Below are 27,770 nucleotides of genomic sequence, written 5' to 3' on the forward strand. Positions count from 1 at the left end.
CAGTCTCATTGGTTCACTTGGTTGCACAGAGAGGCTGTGCCCACAACACTCAGGTCCTTCATCTGCTCTGCATGTCCCTCTGTGGTCTATCACCTTCCCCCAAGCTTTGGCTACAGAATTAACAGATGCTATCTGCTCAAAATTAGAAAAGAACAGGATCTTATTTTTAAGATCCATTTAAACCAGAAACATGTAAACCAGGTAAAAGTTGACACTTTTTAGTCATCCTAACATGACAAAAAAAGGGAGATGGCAGAGGGGTGGTCTATGTGTCTATGGAAGGCGTGGAGCCTGCAGGAGAGCGCTTCCTTCTTTTAGGAGATCAAAACTCCTAGCAGCTGCCATACCCCAGCTCTGAAGGGAAGCAGCAGCCCCTACACCCTGTAGGACAACCTGGGCTCACTGACAGCACCAGCCCAGGCAGAATTCTGAGCTGGCAGGTTCCTTGGGCTCCTGGGTGAAAAAGCCTCTCAAGCAACTCTGGAGGCCCCAGGGCTGGAGAACAACCGGGTGGTGAGGCCACTAAAAGGAGCCACTCACAGGCTGCCAGTCCTCCTGGATGAAGGATGCTCTTAGGCAAACATCCCAGGCACCCTTTATTCAGCATGTCATTTCAGAACCAGAGACAGATTTGATTTTAGGTCTACAAGGGACCTGGCCATAAGGAGACTATGTCTCAAGGAAGGTAAAGAATTTGTTCAAAATCAACTAGTTAGGTATGTGTTCATGTGTGCAGAAAACGACCCCATTCTATGAAACCTCTGGAAAGGAGGCACTACCCTGTTCACACAACTGCCTCTACACTTGGGTTATAGAGATTTTTGACTATGGTTTTTACTTCTTTAATTATAGTTCTTAAATTTCCTATAGTGAATACAGGAATATATAATTTCCAAAAAACAGAATAAAAATGAAAAGATAGAAGAGCTGAAAGGTAACATGACTTTAGGAGAAAACCCAAAAGGGAAGCGCTTGGAGTCCTAGCCCGAATCAGACCAAGGGGACAACGTGCTCAGCATGACTTCTGACCATCCTAACAGCAAAGTCACTTTTTGGAATTTTTCCTAGCCCAGGAGACATCAGTGTGTGCAGACTTTCATGTAATAAATTACAGTGGATGGCTAAAGTAGCTTAAGGAGAGGTGAAAGTAGGGAATCTGGAAGACTAACATGCACCTCAGCGCCTCATGAGGCTTACAAGAATCACACCAGCCGGGGAGGGCAGAGGAGCCTGCAGAGCCACACCTTTCTTGTGAAGTAATAATGGGGCACTTCCATCCCCACCAGCACTTGGTAGGCGGGAGGCCTGGGGAAGGTCTCATACAGCAGGAAGCTATGCTCTTCGGAAATGAAGAAGGACAGAACCAAGACGTCCTCCTGGAAAGAAAGGATAACACTGTTTTTATCATTTGCTGTTTTCCTTCTCATTTCCATTTGCACTGCCAGGAAGTTCACATAACCCAGAGAAAACAGGAGTGTCAACTCTTCTCAGAGCATGTGGCCCCTGTATCCACTAGGGCTTCTCAACTGCTATCTGCCTCCGTTGGAAGGACCCAGCCCACCTAGCTGTGACGACCATCACTGATTTGTCACTTCTATCTGAGCTGGTGGCATAACAAAAAGGCTCTATGTTTTAGATACCCCTCGGGTATCTTTACTCTGGGTGTGGTGGTGCATGCCTATAATCCCAGTGACTGGGGAGGTTGAGGCAAGAGGATCCCTAGTTTGAGGCTGGCCTGGGTAACTTAGTGAGTTCCTGTCTCAAGATTTAAAATGAAAATGAGAGGGCACGGTGGTGCACACCTATAATCCCAGCAGCTTGGGAGATTGAGGTAGGAGGATCGTCAGTTCAAAGCCAGCCTCCAAAAGTGGGACTCTAAGCAACTCAGTGAGACCTATCTCTAAATAAAATACAAAACAGGGCTGGGGGTGTGGCTCAGGCCCACTTCTCACTGTCTTGGTGAGGCAAGTCCTGAAGTTTCAGGGTTGGCTGCCCTTTGCTTAGTTATCTGAGAGCCCACATAGATTCCTCTGAGAATGAGGTGGGTTAGAAGGAGGCTCACAATGTCTGATGTCCTGCAAGACAAAGAGCTAGACATTGTCAGAGGCCCCAGGTACAACTCAGGCACCCTGGGGCACATGGCATGGAGGTAGGAGGCTCTGTAGAGGAAGGACTTGGGTGGTCGGCCTTGTTGGAGGGTGATGGATGTGGTAGAATAGATGGAGCAGGGCCAGGATGCCTCAGGTCCGACTGCAGCATGGGCTAACGTTGGGGTTAGTCCACCTGAGCTGCTTCAACACGTTTCCCAACTCAGAGGGAGAATAACATAACAGTTGAGATAACAAGAGAACCTGGAGACAAAAAGGGTAGAGTAGCAACTGTACCAAGCCCAAAGAAGAGAGAGGCACCACCACACACCAAAGGCTTCCTATGTTTAAGAAGGGTTGTGCGCCATCGACCCAGAGAAACAGTTCTGAATGGCAACCACACCTTCAAATGGCGGGAAGCATGAGGCAGATGCTCCCCTCCACATGAATGCATTTCCTTACTAACTCTCCCATAAGCCCAGTAACCAAGACCCTGTGCTTGCCACACAGCCACCACCTGTTTCTACAAACACTATGTGGCAAAGTGGTCATGTACCGTGGGGCTGGCGCTGTCCTGAGTGAGGGGCTGCTTGTCTGCAGCCTGTGGTTGGGGTCCCAGCACCTCCTGCACGACCTCACACACGAAAAGCCTGGGCTCGCTCTGATCCCAGAAATGACTCACGGGAACATGATTTGTCAGCCTTTCATCTGCAAAAATGTGGCTCCTAGAACAGAAGAGAAGAGCCACCTCCAAATGAGAAGAGCATTCCTGTTACCATGCCCCACACCACTTGTCCCATCCAGTCATCAGGCTGCAGTCTCCATATGCAGGTGAGTATCCAATACTGCCATGCACCTTGTCAGGGCATGCTCAAGAGTTTGTGAAACTGGTTGAAGGGTCCTGGTAAAGTGCAGTATGAGGGATGCAGAACATGATGCTTGGGCTCTGGAGGTCTTGTGGAGGGTCCAGGACTCTCTCCAGAAGGCCCTTTGCCAGGACTAGTGGGATGGTGCCCCCTGCTAGGTAGCACAGATGCCAAGGCTTATAAACGCAGACCTGGGTTCCAGCCTTGGAGGTGACTATGTGATGATTCCTATTTTATCATGGTTCCTCTCATCTCTGAAATTCCATGTTTTATTGTCCCTGAACTCCACAAAGTACTGCAGGAAGACCAAAAGGAACTGGTTTAAAGAATGAAAAAGATTTAGGGGCTGGGGTTGTGGCTCAGTGGTAGAGCATTCGCCTAGCACACGTGAGGCATTGGGTTTGATCCTCAGCACCACATAAAAATGAAATAAAGATATTGTGTCCACTTATAACTAAAAAGTAAATATTACAAAAAGAGAGAAAAGAATGGAAAAGATTTCAAAAGAGGAAAGGCACCTGAGTTGAGAGAGAGACAGTGACTCTCATCTGCCTCCCCTAGAGGTGCATGGTCAACCCAGGGGTGGGGTCGGGGGGTTTGCTGGCTCATCAGCCCTTTCTGGCTATGTAGCAGGGTAGGACCCAGTCCTACAGAAAAAGAACATTCCTCATGGATGCTCCTGGCACCAGAGCTGGAGATGCTCCCATGGACCACATCCTTCTCTAGCACTGCAGATGTGATGTGCACAGTGTTTTGGACAGAGCATTTCCTGAGTGCCAGACACAGTAGTTTCTTAGGTATGAGACTGGCCTGGCAAGGGCTGAAGAATGGACAGAAAGAAGACTGCCATCCCTTCAAGGGAAGCCATGAACTGCGAAAGAGAGAAAAGTGAGAACTCAAAGACATTTTACAGGGAAAACTTGGGACTTGGGTCATAGCAGCGTTTGAAGAAGAGGTTAGTTCTGAAGTTTTAAATATGGGTGGCCAAGAGGAGGGTTCTGTGGTGAGAACTGGACCTCTGGGGAGAGTGCTGTGGTAAGAACTGGACCTCTGGGAAGTGGGCTCTGACTATCCCAGAGGGGTAAGATGCTCAAAGGCATGTGTTCTGAAGCAGGAGAACTGGGGCTGGATTACGAGAGAAGTGAAGATGGGAATGTTAAACTGGGGGAGCAGCAGGGGTGCAAGCTAGAGCATTTCAGGTCAATAGGGGTCCACAGAAGGGTCTGATGAGGCAGGTATCACTCAAGAAAGGCAGGGGGACTCAGAGGCTGGACAAGAGAAGGTGTGTTGGAAAGTTAAAACTAGTGAAAGTGGGGCTGAGGATGTAACTCAGTAGTAGAGCACTTGTTTAGCATGTGCCAAACCCTGAGTTTTACCCTCAGCATAGGAAAACAAACAAACAAACAAAAAACCAAAAATGAAAAAACCTACCCAAAGTAGTGAGCAGAACAAAAAGGATGCTAGAACAAGCACTGAGCCCCCACTCAGTTCCTTTGCTCTTCCAGCCTTGGGGCAGCTCTGCGTCCTGTATTGCCATGCACCCTTAAGAGTTTGAGAAACTGGTTGAAGGGTCTTGGTGAGGACCCTGGTGAGGTGCAGTCTGAGGGATGCACTGATCCATGCCTAAAGATTCCCATGGCATTTTTTTTTTTCTTCTTTTGGTACCAGGGATCAAACCTGGGCGCTTAACTCCTGAGTCACATCTCCAGCCACCCCCACACCCCACTTCTTTTAAATATTTTTAATTGTCAATGGACTGACTTTATTTATATGCAGTGATGAGAATTAAACCTAGTGCCTCATACACACTAGGCAAGTGCTCTACACTGAGCTACAAACCCAGCCCCCCACCCCACTTTTTAACAAAATATTTTTAGGTGTAGTTGGACACAATACCTTTACTTTTATTTATGTGGTGCTAAGGATCAAACTTAGTGCCTCACATGTGCAAGGTAAGTGCTCTCATGAGCTACAACCCCAGCCTCTCTCCAGCCCATTTTATATTGGGACAGGATCTCACTAAGTTGCTCAGGGCCTTGCCAAGTTACTGAGGCTAGCCTTGAACTCTCAATTCTCCTGCCTCAGCCTCCTGAGCCACTGAGATCACAAGCGTGGCTACGGCTCCTGGCCCACGGCATGCTTTCCTGTTGGCACTCACCTCACTGCTTATGCATCCACTTCTGATGTTAACTATGCTTCTATGCCACTGACATGGGGAGACTCGACCCCACCGCCCCTCGGCTTGCTTTCCTGCCTAAATTCATGCAGAATCAATATGAATGAAGGTGAACTATTCTAAGCACTTGAGGTCCATCCTGAGAATGTGTTCTCAGTGGCAGAAAGAACTACACATGTATGTTCTATTAACCTCTGAAGAAAGACAAATATATTCTTCACAAAGACAGTACCCTCCCTTCTGCTGGAGACAGCAATGGGTGTGAGGCTCACTATACTGCCTCTTTCCTGTGACTCCTAGGCCATTTCTACAGACCCTATGGCCAGAGCCCCTCCAAAGTTCAAGTTCCATTTTCTTTCTTTCCTTTTTTGGTACCAGGGATTGAACCTGGGACACCTAACCACTTAGCCACACCCTCAGCCCTATTTTTTTTTAAAATATTTTTTTTTAGTTGCAGTTGTACACAATACCTTTATTTTATTTATTCTTATGTGGTGCTGAGGATCGAACCCAGCGTCTCACACGTACTAGGTGAGTGCTCTATCACTGAGCCACAACCCTAGCCCTATTTTGTATTTTATTTAGAGACAGAGTCTAACTGAGTTGCTCAGTGACTCGCTTTTGCTGAGGCTGGCTTTGAACTCACAATCCTCCTGTCTCAGCTTCCTGAGCCGCTGGGATTACAGGCAAAGCTCAAGTTTGTACTCAACCAACTCCAGAACCTTAGCTATGGAGGACAGAGACCAAGGTCTTGAATCCACTACAACTGCACAAATTTCTGTTATATATCCTGTTCTTACTACTAGTAAATGCTGTGAAGTTTACTACTAGTAAACTTCTGAAGCTTGAAACATAACTTAGGAACAATCAGGCCAGAAGATGTGAAATAGGCAAATGCTGTTTTCAACATTCTTTAACAAAATCCCCAACCATAATCTTACTTGTTAGTCTCTTGTCCATTAAAGGACAGCGACTCTCTCTGATCAATCTGTCCAGCCTTGAAGTCGAAGACAGTCACTGTGTCCATTTCAACATCATAGAAGCAGATTTTGGAATCGGGGCTGTTGTCAACCTGGGGAGAGAAGATGGGACAACTCAGGGACATGCCTGGACCAGTGCTGTGTGGGCCATGCTTTCAGAACTTACGCTCTGAGATCCAGCTTGCTTTGGTCCCACTGCTGCAGTCTCCAAGTGACTGCTTGATGTTGTCAGAGAACGGAAAACAAATTCTGAAAGACTGTTTAGCTGCTCTTAGTATGGAATGGAGGTATTTTCCTAGCTGAAGTTGATCAACTCAGGAAATCAGAAGGAATCTGAATTCTGACAGAGCAACATGCCGGATAAAAATGAAATAAACTTCACAAAATGGAGGCTGGAGCTGTGTGCTCCCAGCAACTCAGGAGGCTGAGGTAGGAGGATTGCAAGTTCAAGGCCAGCCTGGACAACTGAGACCATCTCTTAAAATAAAAACAAAGGGGGAAGGGCAGGATATAGCTCGGTGGTGAACTCGGCCTGGATTCGATCCCCAGTACCCACCTCCGCACCACCACCACCACCACCACCACTTGGAGGCTGGCCACACCAGGGAATAAGTACTGTCCACCATAAGGCCAGGAGTGGAAGCATCACATGGCTCACCACACCCACTATCCTGAGCAAGCCCACACTGCTCGCTCTCAGCCTGCTGTCCAGGGTGGCCTGGGAAACTTTCTAAAATGACTGCTCCACTCACAAGTTCACAGCAGCACTACTCATGAGCAAGGGGAGACAGCAAGTGTGCAAAGACGGATGAATGGTCAGCAAAATGTGGTCCACCCTACCAAGGAGTAGTACTCAGCCATAAGAAAGATCTGAAGCCCTGGACGAGCTATGGAAGCAAGCTCAGTGAGAGGCAGGTAGGCAGGCACACAGGTTACTGCACCACTGTTATATTTGTATACAGTGACCAGAAGAGGCAAACACAGATAGCAAGCAACTAGTGGTTGCAGGGAGCTGAGGATATAGGGGAATGGGGCCAGACTGCCAAGGGTGATGGCATTTTCTTTTTCTCTCTCCCTCTACCCCCCAAGTCTGTCTTTCTCTTTCCTTCTTTCCTTCCTTCCCTCCCTCCCTTCCTTTCTTCCTGGTGCTGGGTATTGAACTCAAGGATGATTTACCACTAAGCTACATTCCAGCTCTTTTTATTTTGAGACAGAGTCTTGCTAAGTTGCTGAGGCTGGCCTTGAACTTATGATCCTCCTGCTCCAGCCATGCACAACTGCACCACCATGCCCAGCTGCTATGGCATTTGGATTGATGAAGGCATTTTAGAACTGGACAGAAGTGGAATCTGTACAATGTGAATGTACTCAGTGCCACTGAATAGTTCAATTTAAATTGCTCATTTTGTGTTATGTGAATTATACCTCAGCTTTTTAGAGACCCTCCTCCATCTTCAACTATGGAGGAAAACAGTGGGCAAATACTGATCTAAACCCCAGAAGCGTTAGCAGTGGCAGTCTTTTCTGAAGATCCTTCATGTACCTTGAAAACTGTATCTAGAACACTGCCTTTCCTGTTGAAAGCACTCCTAAATGCCTGTGGAGGTGACAGAGCACAGAGCGGATCCTGGCTTCCACCCAGAGGTTCTGACATGGCTGCCTTGGGTGATTCTGGGTGAGGAGCTCTTCTGCACCTGCTTCTGTGGACTGCACCAACACGCAGCTGTCCTCAGGGCAGAGGCTGTCGTCTTCCTGGAGACTGTCCTGAGGTTCTAGTCTCCCTGTTTTTCTTCAGCTGGCCTCACTCCATAAGCTCATGATGCCTCCATCTCTTGCACTTCTTTCTCACATTCTTTCTTCCCTGGACCTAGCCAAGCTATCAAAGTAAGGGCTGTGGGAATGAATCTTGGTTCAACACGTGCTGGGCTGCTCTTCAGATAAGGGACTCATATCAGAATCATCAATAACAGGATCAGGGAGCCAGGTGTGGTGGCACATGCCTGTAATCCCAGCAGTTTGGGATGCTGAAGTAGGAGGAATGCAAGTTCAAGGCCAGCTTCAGCAATTTGTGGAGGCCGTAAGCAACTTAACAAGATCCTGTCTCAAAACAAAAAAACAAAATACACCCCTGGGTTCAATCTTAAGAGCCAGAGAAGAAATCTCAAACTGGAACCATTAATAGGTTTGACTACATAGAAACATCAGTTTCTAGCAGATTATGAACTCCCATTTTTACCCTGTATACATATTGCAGATTCACATGGGTTACACATCCACTTTTTTACATACTGCCATACTAGTGTCTGTTGTATTCTGCTGCCCTGCTTGAATCAAATGTATGAAATATGATATGTCAAGAGCTTTGTAATGTTTTGAACAACTAATAATAAAAAAAAGAAATAAAAAAAAAACCCAATATGTATTTTACACCTAAAATTTGTTAAGAGAGCAGATCTCAAATATTCTCAATACATGTTAGGTGATTGGTATGGTAATTAACCTGATTGTGGGAATCATTTCACCATATATACAAATATGAAAACATTGTGTTATATAACTTAAAAATATAAAAATTTTATTTGCCAATCATTTCTAAATAAAACTGGGTTAATTACCTTAAAAAAAAAAAAAAAAGAAATGGAAGTCCTGCTCAAGAAGTGGTGGTGGTAAAATATGGATTAGGACTGCTGAGCTCTTAAAAAAAAAAAAAAAAAAAAGAAACATCAGTTTCTCAACATCTTCATAAATGCAATAAATAAAGTGAAAGCACTGAGGGGAAAGCACCTGCAACACAGCTCTCATGCTCAATGCCATGGGTCTGGGGCCCCTCTCATCCTGCCTCCCTCTCTCCCCAGGACCATGAGAAGGCTCTATCCTGGCCATGTTGGCTGCCATGGGGGCCTGTGGGACTGGGGATGCTGCCCTTCACTGCCAGTTCTGCTGTTCTAGTTGAGGTTAGGCTTTATACTCATTTCTTGCTTTTGTTACAAGGACGAGCATTGTTGAAGAGATGCAGAGACAGCAAGGGCCAGCCCCTGCTCCACTCTGCCCTCTTCTATCCCCCTTCCCCAAGGACCTTCCTCTCTGTTTTAAGAATCTTCAAAGCAGTACAAACCTCCCTCAGCTTCACCTGCAACCTCATTTCTGCCCCTTTGGAGCAACCAGTCCCTGTGCACTGTCCCTACTCAGTACCAGGGCCTCTCTGGAGCCCAAAGGGCCTCCAGTGGTACTAGATTGCACACAAGGTCCCTGGCCTCAGCTTTCATTTCCTGGCATGCACAACTCAGCATTGCCCAGCTGCTGAAGGAAAGATGGGAATGGTCTACCTCCTCTGGGCCCTAAGCTGCCACCTTGCACTCAGCAGCCCACCTCCCTGGCCAAACCTATTTATGTGGTTTTCTCAAGGCCCAATTGGGTTCTTGGGGGTTAGCAGCACCTGCTTCATTTCCTCCTGAAGCATCTCCTTTGGGCACAAGCCAATGCCTGTCCCTTTATCCTCATCTCCAGCCAGCCCTCTCTTGAGATCCAAGTTTGCTGCCAGTAGGTATGGAACTGTACATATGCTGCCCCCAACCCGACACATAACCTCCCCGCCCACAACTAGACAGGCCAACTTCTCTGCCCCCTCCACCACTGGACATGACTTCAATCCTTGCCCTTAACTTAACAAACCTACCTATCCTGCCCCACAACTTGACATGCCCGCCTTCTCCCCCAAATGCTATGTGGGTTGGAAACGGGGGAGATATCTCAACAGCAGCTATCCTCCCAAACAGGACAACAGGTTACCAAGCCCAGTGGCTACCACTCCCATTTCATGGCCAATCTCTCTAGGACATTGGTGATGGATGCCAGGGGAACCTTTGCAACTGCCTTGCCTCTCTTAATCCACTGTTTAAAACTACCCTCAACACTGACGCCATGCTTCTCTCTGCACCAAAGCCAACATTGGCCAGGTGACCACACAAGCCTTGCTGTTCCTTTCACCATTGAGGCTGCCCTTTGGGGAGGCCACACTCTGCCTGCTGTGCTTTCACCTCTGATGGCTCCTATCTTGGTTCTATTGACACCTCCTCAAGCTGCTCAGGGCTGTTGACACAACCCACCTCCTCATAGTCGCCACAGTATGAAAACTCCATGGTAACTTTTGTCTGCTTACCCACAGGGGAGGCTGAGTCCTTGTATTTCAGTAACTTGCTCAGTTCCTGCCCCACTGAGGGCAGCCAGCAATTAACCCCTGAATGAACACAGGAGCAGGGCTGGTGGAGGCAGATCCCTTCTTCATACCACATCCTACTTCACCAAGTAAGATGCTTTAAAGGCTCATCTGCAACAGTCCTTATTATCCCTTCGTGTGCCAATGAGAACTTAGTCATTGAGTGAGGAAAACATGCAAAACAGAGAAGGGGTGAAGGGCTCTCTGTAGAAACAATTATTTCTGATGAAATAGAAAGGCAGGAAAAGGGGCTGGGGATGTGGCTCAAGCGGTAGTGCGCTCGCCTGGCATGTGTGCGGCCCGGGTTCGATCCTCAGTACCACATACAAAAAAAAAAAAAAAAAAAAACAAAGATGTTGTGTCCGCCTGAAAACTAAAAACTAAAAAATAATAATAAAAAAAAAAAAGGCAGGAAAAGATCGAAAGTGGGCAGGCAGGTGTGCAGTAAGAAATGGAGGGCATGGGAGGATGGGACCCTGCAGGAGAGGTCCCAGTGGACACTGAGACCCATGAGGCATGGTAGGGTCACCAGCAGGGATGTGAGCCTCACCTTGCTGAGGAGGATACTGATCTTGTTCCCGCTGGCGTTGCACCTGAGAGAAGCGATGGCCCCCACCCCAGGGATCACTTCGGCCAGGTTTTTGCAGCTGCAGTATGCCTTTGCCTCTCTGTAGGAAAAAAGGGAGAATCTAGTGCAAGTCAGAGATCCCTGTCATGGGTAGGTCATAGAAAGGGCCTGTTTCTTTGTCTTAGGCCTCAGCTTGGGGTGAGTTCTGCTTGGCAACTCACTGCTTCTCACCCTGCTGCCACATGTGCACACGGCACAAGTCAAGCTCAGAATGCAGTGAGCTTTTAAACCTCATCTATTGGTTATTTCTTTTTTTTTGAAATAGGGTCTCATTATGTTGCCCAGGCTGGCCTCAAACTTGAGCTCCTCCTGACCCAGCATCTCAAGGAACCGGGATTACTGGTATGTGCCAACGGGCCCAACTAAAACTGCATATACTGTTACAATCAAATACAAATCCATGTTCTTGGTGCCCCTCCTCTGCTCACACACAAGTAGCTCCTAAGAATGCTGCTCTGCACCTCATGCTTTCCCTTCACTCAGGCCTTGGGGACCTCCTGTGGCACAATGGGCCAATTATCCTATAGCTATCTGGGACCAGCTCCCTGCCAGAGGCCTTCAGCTATATCTAGCTTGCTGCCAATATCATAGTACTACGTATACAGCATAGCTTATGCCTTTTTCCACTTTATTCACCTTTCCTTGTTTCCCCTAATGTTTTTTTTGTCCCAGGAGTCCATTCTGAACCCATCTGATACATCATGTCTCCTCAGGCTCTTCTTGGCTGGGTTGTGATGAGCCTGACAGCTGTGCAGTTCCACACAGGTGTGGGGTAGGATGCTCCTCTACTGGGATCTCTCTATTGGAGTGGTGTTGTAAGCTTTTGGAGGAAAACCAGAGGTGAGGTGCCTGCTTCTTGCACCACATCCAGGCCATCTCTTGGTATGGACCTCGGATGTCAGGTTTCTCTACTGTGAAGTGCCTCCCCTTCTACGCTGTGCTCTCTGGACAGAACTCAGTGCAGCCCAGTCTGAAGGAGTGGTGAGTGGTTCCATCAATTCTTTAGTAAGGAATGTTTGTCTCTTCTCCCCATTGATGACTGACTTGGTCATTCACATCAGTATGAACTTTATTATTTTATTGCTCATATTGTTTCAACTTTGGGCTGGGGTTGTGGCTCAGTGGTAGAGTGCTTGCCTAGCGTAGCACGTGAGAGGTCCTGGGTGCAATAAATAAATAAATAAAAGTATTGTGTCCAAATAAAAAATAAATATTTAAAAAAAAATTGTTTCAACTTTGCCTACTGGGCCCTTTCAGTTGGTTCCTGTCTCTGACCTACCCCTGTCATTGTGAGATCTTCTTTATTTATTTTGTTTCTAGCAGTTAGTTCCTTACTTTCTGGTATAAGATGGTACAATTCATCTTATTTTTTTGCCCCAGACCTAGAATCAGCTATTTCTCCAGAGCCCTGGTTCCTTTTATTGTAGAAGGTGTTAGAAATCAAGATCTGGGTAGTAGTTATGCTTGTTGCTACTGGGGTGTTGCTGCTTCTAGGCCCAGTCAGCTGACAGCACAGAAACATGTGTGCACCAATGAGTGCAGAGACATATCTGCGACTGTCAGCTTAGGTGGTACTTACATCCATGTTAAGTAAACCATGGGCTTATCCTGACATCTTCATGCCTAAACCACCATCCCATGGATCATTCTGGCTCCTGCCCACTTTCATCAGACAGAACCTCGGTTCTTATAATCCATCATCCACTTATTTCACATTAGGTTAAGTTCCATCTATGTGAGCAACAGCAGCAGTCTTCTGCGTCTGTCGAGGGAGAGACCTCTCAACCAGAGAGCAGTGTTCTGCATGTTCCTCCTGCCCTTGAATTAAGGTCTTTGTCCACATCAAGGCTCACTGGGGCAGCACCTTTTCCCACTCCCTTCACTGAGGTCGTTTCAAACATCTGAACACACCTGGACTGAGCAGAAAGCACCTTCTCTATTCTGTTCTGGGATCGCCCAATGTTTCAATGATTTTTATTTTTTCCCTGTGCTAAGGTTCACACTTGGGCATGAAGTCCTACAGTTCTGACAAATGAAGTATCATGTACCTGTCACACAGGAATGCTTCACACCAGAACATGTCCATACTTCACTTTACCATGTGAAGATTAAGAATTCAGGCCAGACACATGGCATATCAAAAAGTGAGGTGGAGCTGAGTGTGGTAGCACACACCTGTATCTCTGTGGCTCAGGAGACCAAGGCAGGAGGATCACAATTTCAAAGCCAGTCTCAGCAACTTAGTGAGACTCTGTCTCAAAATAAATAAAAAGAGCTGGGGATGTGGTTCAGTGGCAAAGCACTCCTGGGCTCAGTTCCTGGTACCAAAAAATCATATAAAAAAAAGTGAGATGAAGGCCTGGGGGTATAGCTCAGCAGTAGAGGTAGAGTGCTTGCCCAATACATGCAAGGGTCTGAGTTCAATCCCTGACAACACACACACACAGCGGTATGTTAATGTTGAAATAAGAACTTGAGATTTCTGGCATCTATTCCATTTTCTACTTACCATATTGTCTCTTAACTCAAAAAATGTAACACTTTGATTCAGGAAAAAAACTGTACCTTCGGGAAAGATCAAAGCTTTTAAAGTGAGCGGAGTCTGTCCCTACAACCAGGAAATTCCCACAGATGTCCAGGAGGCACGGGTTTCCCTCTGTTTCAGAGAACAGCAGGAGTTGTTTGACAGTCCCCTAAGGAAAAGAGGAGGAGCTGAGGCAGTGGCATTTCCTCTGTCACTCAATATTACCTACAGCAATTCATGTGCCCAGCACTATGCTCAATTGAGTTTTACAGGGAAAGATGGGGCCCTTCCAAGAAAGCCCTGGTGCCTACAGCTATAGGTGAGACAGAGTAGTCAAGCTGACAGGAGGAATTTCGGCTAAGAAGCACCTGAGGGCAAGTGCAGGATGCAGAAAGTACGCAGGGGAGGGTGGATTCTATCTCTGTGGGTTGGTCTGGGAGCCTTGTCTGTAGAAAGTGCTGTGCTAAAGCCTCAGTGATACTTGTTACACTGTTGGTGTCATGTGCGTGATTCCCTTGGGTGGGGAGGCTGGGAGAGGAAGGAGCTCCACCAGGATGCTAGTCATATCTTGGGTACATTCCATTTGTGGAAATTACTGAGCTGAGTACAAAGCTCTTCTATGTCTCTCTCATAATTCAATCAAGTGTTTTAAGAGATACAAGTCTTGTCTGGGGTGATGTTTTAAAGGAGGCAAAGACAGGAAGGAAGGGGCTAGCTATTTGGAGAGCCCAGGGTGGCATTCCAGGAAAGATGAGACATACTGAAGTAGAGCATGGGGTTGGTATCTCAGACCCACACAGTAGGCAGGAGAGAGCAATGGTGAGAGCGGCCTGCTTGGAGGGTGAACAGTAGCTTTGTGGGCAGCATTACTGCAGGTCCAGGGAAGTCAGATTTTACTCTAAGTGAAGCAAAAGACTCTGCAGGGTTTGGGACTGGGAAATGATTTCACATCATCTATATTTTTAGAAAGTCACTTTCACCATCCCTGAATTTTGGAGAACATGCCACAATCCTGCCTGAGCAGGCCTGGTGTTCTGTGGAGTGCCTTTTATATAGACAGACCCTGGTCCTCTGAGTCTCACTCCCACCATGGTAGTCCTTGTTTCTTCTGGCTTTGGCTTTCTTATCACCATCTTGTTTACTTCTTGACCACCAACTAAAAATGACAACTCCATTAAAGAGGCCTGCATGAGCAGAAATTGAGGTGTGAGGTCACAGATGTGGCAGCCCTAAGTAATCACTGAGTTCCAAGAAAGAGCTCAAAGCTGGATAAAAACCATATGGCTAAAACAGGGCTGTGGCCAAGACTCTCCACAATCACAGAATGTTGCTACATACAGTGGATTTAACTATGGCATCCCCAAAAGGTATGTCTGCTCAAGTCAGTGGATATGATTGCTTTATTTACTTATTCATCCACTTATTTATTTTTTTGTTGTTGTTACACACAATACCTTTATTTATTTATTTTTATGTGGTGCTGAGGATCGAACCCAGGGCCTCGCACATGCTAGGCAAGTGCTCTGCCTTGAGCCACAACCCCAGCCCCTGGATATGATCTTATTTGGGAAAAGGGTCTTTGCAGATGTGATTAAGCCCAGGATTCTGAAATGAGATCATTCTAGCTTAGGGTGGGCCATAAACCCAGTGACAAGTTTTCTGGGGGTTCCTGGGGACTGAACCCAGGCCCTCCTGCAGGCCAAGTGCATGCTCTACCACTGAGCTATATCCCCAGGGAGACTGTTTATAAGACTCAGAAGAGGAGACACAGATGATGAAGGGAGCAGGCATATAAAGACAAGACGGAGTGAGGAATTCCACAACTCAAGGAACAGCAAAGATCACCAGTACCACCAGAAGCAGGAAGAGACCTAACCCCACTCCCACAAAGGAACCTGCCCTGCTGACACTTGAATTTCAGACTTCTGGCTCCCAGAGCTGTGAGAGAATATATTTCTGTTGTTTTAAGCTACCTAGTTGTGGTAATTTGTTATAGCGGCTGCAGGAAGCTAACAGCATGTCAGTCCCAGGTTCCAACAAACATCTGGGATGTGGACAGGGCATGGGTATCTGGCTTCACACTGACAAAGAGGAAAAAGATGGTGTGCTGGAGGCCTGTGACTCTGCAGGCAGACTTCACTCCCACATGGCCTACCCTAAGACACAGCAGATATCACATCCTGAACTGAAGGCTACTCAGCCTCTGGGAAGCTCGCTAAGCCCAAGAAGTGTTTCCTCCTACTTCCTACCCATGGCTTTCTAGGTTCAACAAAGTCTTGCCCTGTCCTCCGATTTCAGAGGTCACAGCAATCATAGGTGCAGCAGCTGTTTCAGGACCTGTTTCTTCTTTACCCAGTAGAGAGACATGAACAAAGCCAGGTGAGGTCAACACCAGGCTTGGGCTCCCGAGACAGTGTCTATCTTCACAACCACAGTCCACTTTTTAAGTAGCAGCTACCTACCTGCCAGGTCCGAACCTGAACTCGATTTGGCTCCACTGTATAAACGCTGTCCTCATACATGGCGATCACTGGGGACTCACACAGGAAGGCCCCTGAAATCAAGGATGAGTATCAGAACAATAGCAGCCCACTGTCCCAGACTTCCACAGAGCTGAAAAAGCATCTCACAAAGAGCCCCTAAGCGTCTCGGCCCTTATAGCCGATCATGAGCAACCCATTATCTGATCTTGCACATGAGCCAAAAGAACCCAAAATAAAAAAGGAATAAAAAATGGAAACAAAAATATGAGAAAAAAATTAAAATAAAAATTAAAAGAAAGTCAGCAAAATAAATAAACAAAATATAAAAAGGGAAAAAAGAATTTAAAAAAATGGGAGCTGAGGGGGCTAGAATTGTATGGCTCAGTAGTAGAGCAGTCACCTAGCATGTGTGGGGCCCTGGTTTCGATCCTCAGCACCACATAAAAATAAATAAAATAAAGGTCTTGTGTCCAACTACAACAACAACAAGGGAGCCAAGGCTCTGAGCATAGAGACTGACAGCTCCTGAGGAACCGGGCCTGCCATGGGGACTCACAGCTGGACATTCTCCTAGCAGCACAGCTCAGTGGTCATGCAGGTGGAACTCTGGAAGCCACATGTTCTAGTCTGGTGCTAATAACAAGCTACTTGTTTGGTCAGGGAGACAATGACACCTCAAAACTAGAAAGACCTCAGTATCTGCTGTGTGGGGTATAACGGGGGTGAGGAGCTCATCTTCATTTTTCGGGAGTCCGCAGAGAAAAGGGGAGAAGGCCAGTGATTATCTAAGTAATAACGTGAAAAATGCCAGAGAAATTTAGGCAACAAAGCGTTGGGGGAGACAAAGAATAGTGTGAACTTGGTTTGGCTCCACTATATAAACACTGTCCTCATACATGGAGACCACTGGGGACTCACACAGGAAGGCCCCTGAAATCAAGGAAACACATGAGGGAGCAGGGAACGTTCCCAGAGAAGCAGGAGGTAACCACCCCTAGGACAGCATAATGACAAGTCTCCTGAGTTAAGAGAGCCCAGAGGTCAGCAGGATGAAGGGAAGCATGATGTAGAAGGATGGCAAATTGAGAGAGCACATCCTGATGGCCTGCAGCACTGGCTTCAGAAACACAGGCACAGGTTTAAGAGCTGACATGGGTTCTTGTCAACCACCATGTCAGCCCTGACCACTTCCCTCTCTTTAGGTGGTGGTCCCCTCTGTGGGTATGTGAGGATTCCCACCTGCATTCCGTAACACGGCTCCAGAAGGCTCAAAGATCACCACCTGCTTTCCATTCCAGACAGCCACAGCATCCTAAAGAGAATGTGGGTATCCAAAAGCAAAGGTCAGGGGACGGAGGTATAGATGCTGCTGACACTTCCCCAAGCCTGGCCTCTTCTTCCTCCTCCTCTATCGCTGAGGGTGCCAGGCTGTCAGGCTATCATCAGTTCACTGAATCCTCCACATACATGGCTTAGAACTGACTTTCATGTTATGGAAAATACCTGAGTTTTTACTTTTTTCTTAAATGATGAACATGAAGATTCAGGAAATAAGATAATCCAGGATGGAATTGGGGATAGTCCAAGCTGCCATCCAGGATCCTCGCTATCTTGATTACCCCAACAACTGAGCACATTTTTCGTCTACACTGAAGACCCCTCATGACAGACACTGTGGGTCAATCTCAGCAGTCACCTTGGTGGCGAACACTCCACTGATGTGCATGTCTGTGCGCAGGCTGTGTGTTGCCCCAGTGGACAAGAAAGACACATTGACTGAGGTTGGAGAGACTTGAATGGCAGCCACTTGCTCATGGAAGTGCGATGACATGGCCTGCTCACTGAGGATTGCCACAGAGCTGACATTATTCACTGCCAGCAGGTTCTTCCTGGAGCCCCACTTCAGTCCCGTGTTAGAAGAAAAAGAACAGATGTGTGAATAAAGCAGAGATACACCAGAGGAACATATAAACATTCCATACAAGGATCTGCAAACCATTTTCCAAGAACCTTTTCTTATTCTTTAAACAACTTAAGGGGCTGGGGTTGTGGCTCAGTGGTATAACGCTCATCTAGCACGTGCAAAGCCCTGGGTTTGATCCTCAGCACCACATAAAGGTATTGTGTCCAACTACAACTAAAAAATAAATATTAAAAAAACAAAACAAAAAAAAACTTAGCTTGTGTCTCCACTTCTGTGTAGCAGGGCATCTTTAGAAATTTGCTTTTCTGATTATGACATAGGGATATTTATTTTCTATGAATTGATAAGAATTTCACCTTTCCTCTGGTGATGTGAAATGTCAGTTTCCTAACTTCATATTAAGCTTTCAAATCTATCTAAAATGTTCAGTTTTCAACAAAAAATTAAGAACCACTGAAGAAAAGAATATAACTCATATATAAGGAAAAAAAGAGCCGCGAGTGGTTCAGATGTTGGGCTTGGGAAGATTGCAAAGTAGTTGCCACAATACATGTGCTGCCATGAGTCATGCCTGTGAAGAACAAGAAGGTGCAAGGATCACGTCTTAGCAAACAGAGAACAATGGTGATTTTAAAAAAGAAACAAATGCCCATAAGAAATGAAAGCCATGCAGACATTCACAGCAGCATTACTTACAGCAGCCCCCAGTGCCCACAAGCTGATGAAAAGCTAAGCTGGCCCATCCACACAGCACAGTACTCCTCGGCACTAAAGGGAGGGAGTACTGACGTCTGCTTCAGTGCAGATGAACCTGGAAAGCCTGGTGCTCAGTGAGCAAAACCAGTCACAAGAGACCTCATGTTATATGATTCCACTTTGAAGAACTGTCCCAAAGAGGAAAACCCAGAGACAGAAAGTGGATCACTTGTCAGGTGTGGTGGCCATGCCTATAATTCCAGCTACTCAGGAGGCCAAGGCAGGAGGATCACAAATGTCAAAGCCAGCCTGGGCAACTTAGTGGGACCTTATCTCAAAATAAATAGGGCTGAGACCCTGGATTTAATCTCCAGCAGCAGCAGCACCACCACCAAAAAAAAAAAAAAAAAAAAAAAAGTCTATTACTAGGGCTGGAAGAAAGGGAAACAGGCAGTGTACATGAGTTTCTTTTTAGGGTGATAAAATGTTTTAAGATTCATTGTGATGGCTGCAGAACTCTGTGAATATACTAAAAATAATTTGATTATGCAAATTATGTTTCAGTAAAGCTCTTTTTAACATATAGGTATATATGTACGTAAAGACAGAAGGATAGGTGGATAGGTATAAACATAGGTCCACAATCTCTTATCTGCAATTCTGAAATCCAAAAGCTCTTTAAATGTTTTTTGTTATTGCTATATTTATGTAGTTTTAACTCATGTAACTGATGAAACTAGGTTCAAAGCTGATTGCTCCCTCCATTTTTGTGCAGCAGAGAATAAGTGCATAAAATCCTCGTGCAGAGCTTACCTTTATCTGTGTGATGCTTCCCTCAAGCTCAGTAGGGGTTTGAAGGGTCCACATGTCCTTGCCCTCTACCCCTCGACTGCTCCAGGAGCCTGGTACTTTTCTCCACATGGCTACTCGCCCTTTATCAGTACCAGCTGCCAGAAGACCTACAAGTGAGAATAAGGTGAATGCTAACTGAGAAGCATTCCAGATTCCAACCCTCTTCTCTGAGGCATCAGCCTCTCCCTGGGTCTAGTGGCCCCCAGACTCTTTGCTCCAACACTGGTGAGCACCAGAAGGCATGGACCAAACGTCACCATGGCTCACCTCCCATCCCTTCTGTGTGTGTGTGTGTGCGCACACACAGTCCTGTCTCATGGGGCTCAGGAGGGAACACGTGCATGCAGTCAGTTTGTCACTTGCTGATCCTTGACTGATGATATTTAGGACTGGTTTACTATTCTGTGAATAGCCCCCTGAATTTCACCATAATTAGCTTGCAGACTGAGCATCATGTTGGGAGCTGTTCTATTTCTTCCAGGAAGCCTCACCTTTGGCTTTACAGTAACATACACAATTTATATTCTCTCCTTTTTCAAAGCCAAACTTCTCCTCTGGACACAGTATGTAATTCTCTCCTCGTTCCAAGTCCCAGAATCTACAATAGAAATAAGATAGCCCATAGAGGGGCCTTGTTAGTAGCTTCTGCCTCTGCTCTCAGGGCTGCTGAACCTGTGCAGAACACTTAAGATCAGGAAAGAGATGCACTCTTCAGACTCTGGTATAGAGAGCTAATGTTACTTTTAGGACTACCTTACACTCTGTTTATAATTAAAGAGAGCAATTTGTTAGTGTATGACATTAGCGCAAAAAGAACACAGAACCCCAACTACATGTGGCAACATGAGAAAGGCTCTGAACATCATGTTGGTTAAAATGGAAAGACAAAGGAGACCAAAAATGCATAATTCCATTTATGCAAAGTTAAGTAAGACAGGGCCGAGGCAGGAGGACTGCTTGAACCCAGGAGTTGAAGATTAGCCTGGGCCACACAATGAGATCCTGACTCAATAAAACAAAATAATTAGTGATGCCCTGAGCAACTTAGTGAGACCCTGTCTCAAAATAAAAATTAAAAAAGGGCTAGGGATGTGGCTCAGTGGTTAAGCACCCCTGGTTCAAACAAACAACAAAATCCAAACATCTGAGCAGGGGCAGACATTGGGGCTGTACTACCTACTAGGGTGGAAACTGCAGGGAGAACAGTGATGGCTGGTGGGGACTTCTGGGGCCACTATAACATGTATATTTTCTTTCTTTCTTTCTTTTTGGTACTAGGAATTGAACCCAGGGGTGCTTAACCATTGAGCAACATCCCTAGCCCTTTTTATATATCTTATTTAGATACAGGGTCTCACTACATTGCAAGTGCCTCGCTGTTGCAGAAGCTGGATTTGAATTTGCAATCTTCCTATCTCATCCTCCCGAGTTGCTGGGATTATTAGGCGTGTATGATTGTGCCCAGCTAAATTTTCTTTATGTATTCTTCTCTCCAGGAAAAGTCTACTTAAAAGTCTGTTCCTGACAGGATTTTCCAGAAGTGCGCGCAGAAAAGACAAGCTCTCACCTGAGAACTGCTTCCCCTGTGGCTGTCACGAGAAGACTGCCCTCAATCAAAGCGATGTCTGCCTGGCGACCCCTTTTCCCACTTAGCTTCACCTGTACAAGAAAAAAAGCAACCCGAGAAAAGCACATGGCTCCTGCTGAGACCCTGTTAGGTTAGAATCTGGTCTTCAGTGATTTCACGGAGATTCACTCAGTGGAGGAAACACAGGGCAAATGATGACAACTGAGAGGTATCTTTGGTTTTTAGTATGGAGAGGCTAAAGCAAACAATGACTCATCTGTGAAATGATGGCCACCTAATGCATGCTGCATGGCAGGAATCTCTTACCAAGTGATTATCAAGTTGAGCTGGGTGTTCCCTGCTCAGTCTCAACCACACCTTCCTGGCTAGTCTTACTATCCCCATTTTGCAGAGACAAACTTGTTCAGGGCCTGCCAGCCAGTTCAGTAGCTGAGCAGAGCACCTGAAGCCAGGTGCTACAGACTGAATTCTCTCTCCCTAAAGTTCACGTGCTGGAGCCCTAAACACCAATGTGACTCTATCTGCAAACAGAGCCTTTAGGAAGCATTAATGTTGGACACCTTAGGGTGGGTGGGGCAATCGGGGCCTCACCTAATAGGACTGTGGTGCTCACCCTAACCTCCAACATGCTCTCTACCCTGCTCTGCTCTGCCTCCATGTGAGGGTCAAGTAAGAGAGGGCTGTCTGCAAGCCAGGTAGACAGCCCTCACCAGGACATGAGTTGACGACATCCTTGATCTGGGACTTCCAACCCAGAACTGGCCTAGACTACAAATGAGAAATATCTGACATTAGGCCATAAAATTTGTGGTTGGATGTTAGGGTGGCCCTGGCTGACTAAGACCCCACATCCACATGGCTTAGTAACCACATTCTCAGCTGCTGTTACAGCATGACCAAACTCAGATTGACTTACAAAATAATTAACTCTGTAATCTACAGGAATATGTTTAGAGTTCAGTGTTATCCAAGGAAGATGAGTTTCTACAGTCTAAGTCAACAAACTACCAGGAGGATGGTAGGCAACAGCACCCTCAGTGAGCTGCACTTGGTGGTTGAGCAACCTTATACAGAAGCACATGAAAGCTGCTACCTTTGCCTGCAGGGATGACTCCAGAGCTAGCATCCCATGCTCTGTCCTTCATGGATACAATGGTGTCTTTCAGGAACCACATAAAAATACTCCTCCCCAAGTAACACACACACATTGGGTAAACCAATGCCTGGGCAAACCACAGATGTGAAAGACTGTGGTATAGAGCACAGTCCACATATACCAGGTGATAACCATCTGGTCTTTCAGACATTGAGCAAGTCTCCTCAAAGCTCTTTTCCTGGACATGGATGGAAAATGGGGGCAATATCCCATGTCCCACCTAACTGTTGCAGAAGTTGAATGAGGTGCTACAAGGTGAGTGGTATTATTCTTGACATACCTGAAGTCCATGGGCTTTGAGTTAACCACTTCAGAGGGGCAGCCTGGCCTGGCACGGCACAGTGGCTACACTGTAATCCCAGTGGCTCAGGAGGCTGAGGCAGGAGGATTGTAAGTTCGAAGGCAGCCTCAGCAACTTAGCAAGGTCCTAAGCAACTCAGAGAGACCCTGTCTCTAAATAAAATATATAATAGAGCAGGGGACATGGCTCAGTGGTTAAGCACCCCTGGGTTCAATCCCTGGTACCAGGGGAACAACAAAAAAAGAAGGGCATAGCCTAGGCTCCCGCAACCGTCCCCACATATGCCCAGAAGTATCAGAAAACCTTCCATTTCCCTCACCAAAGTGCAAACTGTCCTATGATGATAAAAAGTGACATGAAATAGTTTAGCTGCCCCGGAACCAAGATGACAGCTGTTTCAGTCTTGCTAACCAAGAAAAAAAGGGCAGAGTAGGCAGGAGAATCCAGCCCCCAGCTCCTCAACATGGCAGGCAGTCAGGTGCCCCTGGACCCCGCTCTCCTACCTACCTTCATCACCTCATTAGCTTTGCCCTCAGGTGTCACCATGAACAGGAACAATAGAAGGTTCTCTGTGACCACTGCCAGTGCCTCCCTCTTCTCAATGTAGAACAGCATCTGGATGGAGCTGTCTGTGGATGCCACCTGGGAGGTCTTGCCTTTCTCATCCACGTAGTGAACTGTCCCTAGGGACAGAGGTGAGTCACTATGCTGGGACTTCTGATAAGTCTGTTTCCACGACACTCATGAGCAGCCATTTCTATCTACTTAAGAATATTTCAAAATAAAACAACTTCAATATAAGAATTTAAAATTAAGCATTTGTACATAATCTTGTGGCTACCATCTCAGAAAGTCTCCGTACTACTGGTTCAGGCCTATCTAGATCAGGACTGTCCTTGGTCCTCTGCTGAATCAGGTCTGCTTGAGCTGGGCTGTCAATCTTCTTCACCACTCTCTTGGGGTATTTTTAGCATCTGCATTGCTGATCCCTCTGATTCTGCAGGCTCCTAAATCTTTTATCATCTTGTTCACTATCTTGAGAAGCACCTGCATCTTCTAAACCAAGGCCCTAAATGACGACCCTTCTCCCTGTCCTTCCAGGCCCGCACTGCTAATGTGCTGTCTGCTGTCTTACTGGGCACTGGTCTCATCCTCCTCAATTCTTTCTGTCAGCTAAACCACAGTGCCCCCTTTTCCCCAACCTGGACTTCCCCTGCTCTGGCCCTGCCATGGCTGCTGTACCAACACTGGCCAGCTTATCCATGTGCCTCTTCTCCTCTGTTCCCTCTTGGGTATCTGAGCTTGGTGTGAGAGGTCCCTTGAGAGCACACAGGGCTCTCTGGCTCAGTTTTGCTGAGAGCATTTCTTATCCTCCTGGTCTCTTACCTCACTCCAAATAGATGACTTGGGTTCTCACTGCACTAAAGAGTTCAAGGTCATCTAGGCTAATGGTAACAATGACTAGTATTGAGAAACACGTGTATGGTAGGTTTGATATTATGCACTTTTACAGGTAATCATGAGATAAAAATTAATGTAATTACTATCTGCCATACAGGGAAGTAGAGGTCCATGGAATACCACAGCTCCTGGTGGACAGGTGGGAATCTGCATCCCTCCAGAGATAGGCTCCTTCTGGGCTTGGCAGGCTTCCGCTTCCAAGTGACCAGCATATATTTCCCTTGATGTGCCTTGTCCCACTCCACTTCTAGACTCTTCTTCCTGAGGGACCCTTACCCTTATGCACCCCCTCAGGTATCCCCTCCCTGCCATCTCACTGTGCTGTGCCCACTCAGATGTCCCTTCTAAGACTTCTTTGATTTCCCCCTCTCCATCAGCTCCATCTCTTTACCTTCTAAGTTTACAAACCCCACAGTCCTGTCCACAGCCACGTGCCCTCTTATTCACATCATGGTCAGGCTACTTGGTGAAATTAATTAATATGTTCCCTCCCCCTCAAGTCAGTCAACCTGTGTATCTCTCATCTCCTGGGCCTCTTCCAACAAGAGAAACAGTACAGCCAGGTGTGACTCTCAGACTCCCCTTTAGGCTTCAGTCTTGGCTGGGATGGCTATATCCTTGCTCACACTGAGGAGGAGTTGTATTGGAATCAATAGATGGTGCTTAACACTGACCACCCATGAGGGCTGGCTGTGGCTGCCAGACAGAAGCAAAGCCCAGCCCTGTTCTGCTCAGGCCTCACTCTAGCTCCTAGCAAGGTGCTTGGTAACTATGTAGACTGAATAACAGACAGCATTTAAAAACCACAATAGTATTTTCAAAACCAATGCCTCTGGTGCTGTGCAGAAACTGTTGATTAAAAGCTTATGAAAACCCTTCAACACAAATTAAGCTTGTCTCATCTCTGCCAGAAGAGAGCACAGTGTTCTCAGAGAATCAACTGGTGCAATGCAGCACCCCAATACAGGTGTGCCCAGCTTTCATTATTTCACCCCAAAGTACCACCATCAGCTTACAATCCTTGCCAGACACCCCTAAAACATTGAATCCTAGAATTACAATTGCAGTTTCTCACCATCCATCAGACTGACAAAGAACGATAGGCCCTCTTGAGACCCCATCTTCAGGAAACTTCCAAAGCCGCTTTTTCTCCAGTTAAACATGTCCAAGGCTTTCTCATTGCCACTCACTGCTGCCTTTGCCAACTGAACCAGGTCCCTAAAGGCAGACATAACAGGGTGATCAGGAATCCTGCAGTAACAGGCACTCAGGGTCAGGAGCCACACACTCACCCAGGAGGAAGACAAGGTCTAGTAGGAGCCTCACACTTACTCGCCGGGTGGGGGGACCCGGAAAATGCAATGAGTGAGGTGCTTTCCATATTCGTGCTTCAGCAGGGGCGTGCCTTGGACTCGACCCCTTTGATCCAACCTCCAGAGGAGCAGGACACCAAGCTGCAAAAGGCAAACAGCACGTGAACAAAACTGTCTTGAACAGTGACCGGCAGAAGGCAAATGGCAGAGCAGAACACAGGCAAGTTCCTTACCCAAAGAAATTACAAAACTACTGTATGGGCTCCATGAAAATTTCAAACTATTCAAGTGTTTAAAGAAGCAGAAACTTTTCTCTGCATCTTCTCCTGACTCATTCTAGAGCTACCAACTGAAATATGTTCAGTTTTTACAACAAACAATTTGAGTAGATTGAGTTATTCCAAGACCACACAGATAATGTAAAAAATCCCCACATATGACATCCAGACACCCCTATTATTAGTATAGCACATTTCACAGAATTAATGAATAAATACCATTATGTTGCTATTAACTAACACCCATACTTTAGATCTCCGCAGCTTTCCCTATTGCTTTTTTTTTTAAAGCTCGCCTAGGATCCCATAATGTTTGGTCCTCACACCTCCTCTTGGAGTGAGTTTCTCAGACATTCCTTGCTGGTTGATGATCCTGTCATTCAGGTATGGCATAGGATGCCCCTCTGCTGGGATCCGTCTTAGGTTTCCGTATGACTAGATGGGGGCTGTGGGTTTTGGGGGAGTGCCCTCATATCACACACAGTCAACAGGGCTCATAACCATGGGAGCTAACCTCAGCAGCCTGGGGGAGGTGGTATGTCCACCTCATGCAGCCCTCACTCAAGGGGTGGAGAGCCATGTTTTGCCTTCTTAAGGCAGAGTGTCTCCACAAATTATTTGGGATTCTTCAACATGTGGTTTGTTTCTGCTCTACCATTTAATCACAAATCTACATCAGCATAGACTCAAGGATATTTTCCTACTTTGGATTGCTTATTTTTTGCTCAAACTGGTCTAGATTTAACCACTAGGAGCTTTTCCAGTTGGGTCCTGTGTCCCTTTGACAGGTCCTATCATGGAGCGGTTAGAAGTACTTCTTGACTTTCTGGCACTCCAAGATTCTCTGGGTTCATTTTCCTGTTCCAGCCCTAGAATTAGTCATTTCTCCAAAAAGCCCTCACTTCTTTTATTGAGAATGGCATTAGAAACCAAGATCTGGTGAGGTATGATGTATGTTCAATTTTGAAATTATCAATTATCAGATCAATGGCACAGGCAGATGCTAGACAAGTCTAAGTGTGCAAGGAGACAATCAGAATTTGTCCAGGTGGATGTGGTACCTGGAGGGTTCAAGCCAAGCTCTGCCAAATGGAGGTACTCCATTTGCACTTTCACTTCAATGCCCAGCACCCCTCCAAGGGGTTTTCCAGCTCAAGGAAAGTAGATATTCTAACAGGTGCCAACTCTTCTCCCCACCCTCCTTTCAATCAGTACCAACTCCAACATCGCCAAATGCTGGCTGACATCACCTTTATTGTAGAAAGAACAGGATTTTCAAATCAAGTCAGCTTTAAAAGCAGCTTAAGCTCTGCAAGATCTAAAACAATGTGTAACATGAGTATACAAATAATATGAACAGTACCTATTATCAAAGTGATTATTCTTGACTGATAGTTTTAAGAAAAAGAAAAAGACTACTGGGTTCATCTATAATTTTTTTAAATTGTAGATAAACATAATACATTTATTTATTTATATGTGGTGCTTAGGATCGAACTGAGTGCCTCGCACATGCTAAGCAAGCGCTCTACTACTGAGCCACAGCCACAGCCCTTGTTAATAATTCTTTTTTTTTTTTTAATATTTATTTATTTTTTTAGTTCTCGGTGGACACAACATCTTTGTTTGTATGTGGTGCTGAGGATCGAACCCGGGCCGCACGCATGACAGGCGAGCGCGCTACCGCTTGAGCCACATCCCCAGCCCCCGTTAATAATTCTTAAAAAAAAAAAAATGTTATGGGCTGGGATTGTAGCTCAGTGGTAGAGCGTTCGCCTAGCACGGGCGGGACCCAGATTCAATCCTCAGCATCACATAAAAATAAAGGCATTGTGTTGTGTCCATCTACACCTAAAAAAATAAATATTAAAAAACAAAACAAACAAAAAAAGTCAAAAGAATAATGCTTGCACATCGAGGAAACAATGCAAGAAAGGAGAGAAACAAAAATGCTCCTTCTCCTGCACAAAGCCCCCTCCACAGAGCGGAGCACCAAGGTGCTTGACGCATCCCATGTAGCATCTTCCAAGATGCTCATCTGCTCTGTTCTTCATGTAATCTTCCCATAACTGACTTTACAGATCTTTCTCTCATGCTCTATTTTTGTGGTTCAAGGGACTGAACCCAGAGTCTTGTGCATGCCGGGCAATTCCTCTACCACTGAGTTACACTTCTGGCTCTTTTAAATTTTAAGACAGGGTGTCGCCAAGTTGTCCAGGCTGACCTCAAATTTGTGATCCT

The 27,770-nt window shown here is 46.2% G+C and overlaps 1 protein-coding gene across 6 annotated transcripts in view; it reads right to left on the bottom strand.

Moving 5' to 3' along the window:
* The window catches only part of Ift140 (intraflagellar transport 140), a 74,492-nt gene that overhangs the window by 41,427 nt on the left and 5,295 nt on the right, over positions 1-27,770 (bottom strand). For 5 of the 6 annotated variants that reach the window (XM_046441987.2, XM_058578702.1, XM_046441995.2 and 2 more), the window contains exons 4-17: positions 25,271-25,392; positions 25,014-25,156; positions 22,985-23,160; positions 21,000-21,091; positions 19,924-20,030; positions 19,394-19,539; positions 17,657-17,860; positions 17,200-17,272; positions 15,940-16,031; positions 13,519-13,646; positions 10,876-10,993; positions 6,071-6,201; positions 2,644-2,812; positions 1,245-1,376 (exon numbers count right to left, since the gene is read on the bottom strand). In XM_046441987.2, the coding sequence (XP_046297943.1) occupies positions 1,245-1,376; positions 2,644-2,812; positions 6,071-6,201; positions 10,876-10,993; positions 13,519-13,646; positions 15,940-16,031; positions 17,200-17,272; positions 17,657-17,860; positions 19,394-19,539; positions 19,924-20,030; positions 21,000-21,091; positions 22,985-23,160; positions 25,014-25,156; positions 25,271-25,392 (1,833 nt within the window). The remainder of the gene's footprint in view (positions 1-1,244; positions 1,377-2,643; positions 2,813-6,070; positions 6,202-10,875; positions 10,994-13,518; positions 13,647-15,939; positions 16,032-17,199; positions 17,273-17,656; positions 17,861-19,393; positions 19,540-19,923; positions 20,031-20,999; positions 21,092-22,984; positions 23,161-25,013; positions 25,157-25,270; positions 25,393-27,770) is intronic. The other variant, XM_046442002.2, reaches the window with a different exon arrangement.

Source organism: Marmota monax, unplaced genomic scaffold (assembly GCF_021218885.2).
Source record: "Marmota monax isolate L192 unplaced genomic scaffold, Marmota_monax_Labrador192_F-V1.1 WCK01_AAM20220418_F8-fsc00035, whole genome shotgun sequence".
In the NCBI taxonomy this organism is placed as follows: domain Eukaryota; kingdom Metazoa; phylum Chordata; class Mammalia; order Rodentia; family Sciuridae; genus Marmota; species Marmota monax.